This window comes from Echinops telfairi, unplaced genomic scaffold, assembly GCF_000313985.2.
Source record: "Echinops telfairi isolate 266 unplaced genomic scaffold, ASM31398v2 ScPeMD7_7469;HRSCAF=8507_0, whole genome shotgun sequence".
In the NCBI taxonomy this organism is placed as follows: Eukaryota; Metazoa; Chordata; class Mammalia; order Afrosoricida; family Tenrecidae; genus Echinops; species Echinops telfairi.
In genome coordinates, this window is record NW_022111372.1 from 30,935,327 (window position 1) to 30,941,693 (window position 6,367).

Genomic DNA, 6,367 nt, shown 5'->3' on the forward strand with positions numbered 1-6,367 from the left:
TGTCGGGGGTTTAAGTGGAGAGAAAATGTTTTGAGAATGATGTACAAATGCGCTTTACACAATTGATGTGTGTATGGATTGCGTTAACAGTTGTACGAGCCCCTAATAAAATGTTTTTAAAAAATGCATTTTAAATACGTAATGCTTTAATATCTTGGTGTTGATTTTATTAAAACATGAAAGTATTACATACACATTACCATAACTTAAAGTTTATATGGTGATTTCTTTCTAATTAGATCAACTATCTACTTGGATCAACTCAAACCTTAATCACATGAGGAGCTCGTTACAAATGCAGATACCCCAGAGTCAAGAACTTTGCAAAAGTGCTTTTAAGATTACTCATTTTCCAGGTAATCCTGATCTGAGTGATTATGTCCATGTTTTGATAAATTCTCTCTAGCCAATCTTTAAGTTACGCTGGAACAACCGAAAGCCCTTGGACTCCAGGCAGTTAGAAGGTATTTCAATCCCTTAGACTTGGATCCTCAACATTATGAGAAACAGCCCAGTCCCAAGCAATCCACCAAAAACCCAGTTGCTGTCAAGTCCGTTTCCATTCAGGGGGACCCCATGTGTTACACAGCACAACTGGCCTGTGGGGATCTCTTGGCTGTACACTTGATGGAGGTGGAACAACTGGCTGTTCTCCCAGGGCATTATTTGGTGGGTCCCAAGTGTCAACCTTTGGGCAACTGTTGAGCACAAATCATGTGTGTCACCTAGACTTCTTTCGTATGTCTAGTTATGCACCAAGAATAGAGAGAGATGACAAATGGAAATGGGATTTACTGTCTCCCCAGGGCACTTTGAGAGGGAGTGGCACAAGCAATGACCTGCAAGGACAAGGAGTGTAAACAAGGACTGCCCCAAATGTCAAGTGGCCCCGCTGATTAAGAATTAACATTCTTTAGCATGACAATTAACGTTCTTTCATATGACAATCCAAGGAAGGGGGGAGACCTTTTTCTCACATTGGCTGGTTTACTCCTGTAACTCATTGAAGAATCTCCTTGACACTTCCTGATGAGTGGAATGACGTTGCAACTGTGCAGGCCTTAAAAGCTTGCAAGATTTAAAAGCGCAGAATTAAAAATCACCAGCAGCTCCACAAAGACTGAGCTTTCTACTCCTGGAAACAGTTACAGTCTTGGAAACCCACGGGGGTTCTGTGAGTCAGCACTGACTTGATGGCAGTGAGTTTATAGAGCTCTTTAGTTTCCTGGTGATACTGGGACTAGAAACCAGGGTGAAGGCCATCACCCCTGAAAATGAAGATGCAAGTACAAGAACTCAATCTGAACAGAAATGAATACCTGCCTTGTCTTCTTCACCTATCAGTTGATATATTCACCTTTCTGTTGGCATTAGGGCCAGTGGTAAACAGTTTAGAACATGGAAGTCAGTATATAGATTGATGGTTTAAATGTTTAGGAAGAGTTTATTGGCTTAATTTATTGTTTCATTCAGGTATCTTCATGATTTGCATGCACGAGTATAAATCAGCATATCTAATTATTAGGAGCCAAATCTGCACGATTCTGTCTGAGTATATGAAGCATTATGCCACCCCATGCCCACATGTTCCTGGATAAGGAACCTGGATCCTACACTGAATGTACAATGGAGCAGCAGACAGCGCTGCCCTTAGGTCCTGCAACCTCACAACCACACTAGCGAATTTTCCAGATGGTGCAATGAAGGTGTGTGTGTGTGTGTGTGTGTGTGTGTGTGTGTGCTTGTGTGCTAGTATACAGCACAAGTACATAAATCTTGACCAATAACTGAAAGATTCACAGCTTGCAAAATCAGCCACAACAAGCTCTCTTACAAATACCATCAACTGAATAACTGCCTGCATTGGAATGAAGCAACTGGGAGAGGGAACAGCTAAATAAGGACATTGCTCAGGACAAGAAATCATCCTTTACACAAAAAACATACATATCTACCCATCCATCCCTCCAGTGAACCAGCCAGCCAACATTACAGGAATCTCTTCTCTATATAAGAAATGCTGGATGTTATGATTTGATTAAATTAGATCTCTTCTTCTCCATGCAAACATGACTTTATCTCACTTGTAATATCTCTGCAGGAGGATATTCATGACCTCCGAGCATACTGATGATATCATAGAAAAGTAGCCTTATCTGTTACAGAGATGGAGGTGGTATCAAAGTTCACCCAGTAGCTCTGTGAGTCTACAAATTACCAGACAAGAATCTTCAGTCTGGACCTCTCTGCAGATGGATTCGCTCATCTTAAAAAAAATGAAAACCTTGGGTTTGACTCCATTAAAGAAATTTAGAAGGACGGCAAAGGGTGAGATAGGCTTGGGCAGAGTTCCTTTGGGTTTCATGTCCATGTCCAGTTAATGTAGAGGGCAACATTGCCTCCCCAGCATTCCCAGGTCTCTGTTTCCTAGACTTCTTAAAACACCCCAAAGCTAGGATAGGCACCTTTCACAATGATATTCAATTATGTTACCCTCTGAGAAGTGCCTGTTCAAAGCACACCGCCTAGTGAGGAGTATAGCATAGTAACCATGGTCATCACTGACGGCAGTCATGGTTTACTGGTAGAATTCTTGATGCTGGGATGGAGCAGGGAAGAAGCCGGCAAAGCCCCTGCCCTTGAGAAGCTTATATTCTACAGAGGGAAGAACTTAACAAGTAAACTGTCATATAAACATATCATCTAACGATCAGTGGAATACATTTAATGAAGGCAAAAAAAACCCAAAAAAGACAGGGAAGGCTGAGAGTCACAAGGTGAAGGTGGAACAACTCTAAACAGGCAGTCAAGAAAGGCCTCTCTGGGGAGGTCATGTTTGTACAGAGCCCTGCATGAAGAAAAGAGGTATGGAACTTTCCGGCATTCAAAATGTCTGGGCTGAGGTAACAGTAAGTTGAATTCCGAGGCAGACCTGCTAGCAGGAGTGACCAGAAAGAAACCAAGAGGCCCACTCTAAGGAACTGGGATTTAATTCAACATTGACAGGAAGAGAGGGAAGAGGTCGGCAGAACTGTTTGAGTTCTAACGGAGCCTCTTGTTGGCTGTACAACCCTACAAAAATCAGTTGACCACTCTGATCTGCATTTTTCCCAACTGGTATAAGGGGCTACTACAAATCAGGTCTGCAGTTTGAAACCACCAGCTGATCCAAGAACAAAAGATGAGGCCCCACACAGATTGACAGCTTTGGAAATCCACAGAGGCCATTCTACTCTGTGATATATGGTAACCATGGATCAGAAGTGACTTCACAGCAGTGAGATTTTTTTTTGAAAAATTCATAATGATAACTATTACTCAAGATTGCATGAGATGTCTATAAATTTGCTTTACAAAAAGAATATGGAGCATGGGATCACTAAACAGTAACCACTGTTGGTGGGATAGTTCTATGAGGTACGCTTCTTCTGAGAAGTGAAATGTCATTCTGCCTATCACTCTATCACCGCCAAAAATGTCACCCATCCCCTGCCATCAGGTCAATTAGGGCTCTCACACGACAGGGTAGAGCTACTCCATAGGGTTTCTGAGACTGTACATTTTCACAGAAATGTCTGTTGGAAAGAATTATTCTAGCTCTCAGAATCTGTTACTGGCCAGAATTACCTAGAAGTTTGAAGTTTTAAGAACATGTGATAGAGCCATGTATGACTCTCAACTTTTTGTCAGATTTGAAAAATTTAAAATAAAGACTACTACCTTCTATTATAAATAGCTTTTTACAAAATAAAGGATATTTAGTACAAATTACCTCAGAAATGAGGGCAATTGCTCCCTAAAAGGTCACCCTTCAGGGACCTCTCTATATATTATAAATTATTATAATGTATTACTATATAATGCATGATCATCAGGCTTGATTATGCTTATACATTTCTCATATATATGCAAGTGTGTGAGCCCATGTGTATACAGGTAGATTTATATACAGGTATGTGTGCATGTATGTGTATACGTGTACGTGTGCATTGGACAGAACACAGTGCATCTATGCGTACATGTCTTGCTGTCTGTAACTGCCATTGAGCTCTGGCTCAAGGTGACCCCAGGAGTTACAGGGCAGAGCTACTCTCTAGGGATGTGTTGGTTGCAGTCTTAGTGGAAGCGGATTATCAGGTACGATCATCCTCTTCGATAGTGAGGAGCCCTGGGGATATAGTAGGGGATGGTGGGCTACATGTTGGGCTGCTAACCAAGAGCCTCTCTGCCCGAGAACTACGAGGCTTCTACTCTCAGCAAGAGCTCCAGTGTTGGAAACCAATCGGGCAGCTCTACCTTGTCCTATAGGATTGCTATGAGCCAGAATAAACTCGAGAGCAGTGAGTTTAAGAGTATCTTCCATGGTTACCATTATTGTTTTGTTGTTAGGTGCCATTGGGTCAGCTCTATCCACCTCCTGGTGACCTTATCATGCACAACGGAACAAAACACAGCTCGTTATCCTCACAACTGTTACTCTGCTGCCAGTCCATCTCCTTGAGGGCCTGCCTCTCCTTTGCTGCCCCTCTATTTTACCAGACATGATGTCCTTCTCTAAGAATGGTCTCTGCGGACATGTCCAAAATCTATTCGTTGGCTGGAAATCAACAACATATCGTTCTTTGGGTTAGCAGTGGAGCGTAAACCATTTGCGCCACCTAGGGATGTGTGTGTGTTTGCAAATATGCTAAATGTGTGTCCACCTGGACCACTCTGTATACATGTATACCTACATATATATGTATAATACACACATTCAGATGTATATATGAGACACAAGAGCACATGTATTTTTCCTAGACTACCCTCACAATAAACATGTGTATATGAATGTGCATGTGCATTTGCTCAGAAGTTTGCATAGATACACACTAGGTATATGTATACGTGTATATACACACGTACATATGTATGTGTATACGTGCCTGAGAACGTATACCTATGTGACTGTGCCTCTCTAGGTAAATGTATGTGTGTGTGAGTGGGCATGTGCTTTTGCTTTTCTCATTTTACCACAGAATTGTGAGCACCTGGCCTGGGTGGCACTGGCTCCAGCTACAGAATTAAACCAAGGTCGCCCACCCTCTTGGCATGGGTGTGGCTTGCTCACAGGGTGAACTGTCAGGGCGAGCATCTGACCTGCCGGGACGATAACTCTGCGCTCGTTCGTGGTCATGTTGGGGGGTGGGATGTGCTTCTCCTCCATGTAGCTGCTGTAATTCATCCCCACCGTGTCTGGGCTGCCCACCATCTTGCCGCTTTTCGCCACGCTGCATTCATCAGGGGAGTTCCTGGAGGGGAGGAGAAGAAAGTCAAGGCTCCTGTGGGCAGAGCGCGGGGTCTTCCCGGGATGCCCAGGGAGAACCGGGGATGGAAACGTCAGGGGCACTGAGGAAGGAAGGAACCACCCGCCGTGACAGGCAAGCACAGTCCCCACGCTCCAGCAAAGCACAGGGCGGGCAGCTGGAAGCACAGCCGCCCTTGGGGCTGTATTTCCAAGTCAACTCCTCATCACACCCATTTCCCAACTCCAGCGCCACTGGGCTGGAGGGCTCCGGGGATGGCAAGCTGCGTGGGTTGTCACCGTAGGACAGGCAGCCGGTGCATGGCAGGCCTAGGTGTGGCGAGCAGGCACCGGAGGCAATCAGGGCCCCACAAGGCTTCTTCCCAAAAAGCCATGAGAGGCTTTTTGCGGAGCTCCGACGGGAATTCTTGCTGTGGAGCTCGGAAGGGCCCAGTGTTCCTGGCTCAGGTGCCAGCAAGAAGGGGCAAGCAGGCAGAGGGGCAGTGCTAGAGAAGATGTGGCACTGTGATATTCCAGGGGCTAGAATGAGGAGCTGACACCAAGGGCTCAAGTAGAAAGCAAATGTTTTGAGAATGATGATGACAACAAATGTACAAATGTGCTGGACACAATGGATGGATGGACGGATTGTTACAAGAGCTGTACGAGCCCCCAATAAAATGATTAAAAAAAATAGTGACACTCCGTGCTGGCCCAACTGAACAGCTCACAGGGCTGATGTGAGTATTCTGGCCCCTCCATCCTTTCAGATAAAAGTCAGCCTCCCCTTTCTGCAGAAAGACAAAAGGGAGAATTTTAAATTTTTAAAGAGAGATTTAAACACTAAAAAAGGTGGCGAAATCATATCTAATAGGGAAATCGCAAATAGGTAATCCAATTGAAGCGGAAAGCAGAAAAATCTATAAATGCCACCTTCTTTTTTTAAAAAAAATCATTTTATTAAGGGATCATACAACTCTTAGCCCCATCCATCCATACACCAATTGTGTAAAGTAAATTTGTACATTCATTGCCCTCATCATTCTCAAAAAATCTGCTCTCCACTTAAGCCCCTAGCATCAG

At 44.0% G+C, this 6,367-nt stretch overlaps 1 protein-coding gene across 5 annotated transcripts in view; it reads right to left on the reverse strand.

Annotated features, from left to right (window-relative positions):
- ERG (ETS transcription factor ERG) overlaps positions 1 to 6,367 on the reverse strand; it is a 147,866-nt gene that overhangs the window by 46,563 nt on the left and 94,936 nt on the right. For all 5 annotated transcript variants that reach the window (XM_045284909.1, XM_045284908.1, XM_004696930.2 and 2 more), the window contains exon 3: positions 5,140 to 5,291. In XM_045284909.1, coding sequence (XP_045140844.1) covers positions 5,140 to 5,291 — 152 coding nt within the window. The remainder of the gene's footprint in view (positions 1 to 5,139; positions 5,292 to 6,367) is intronic.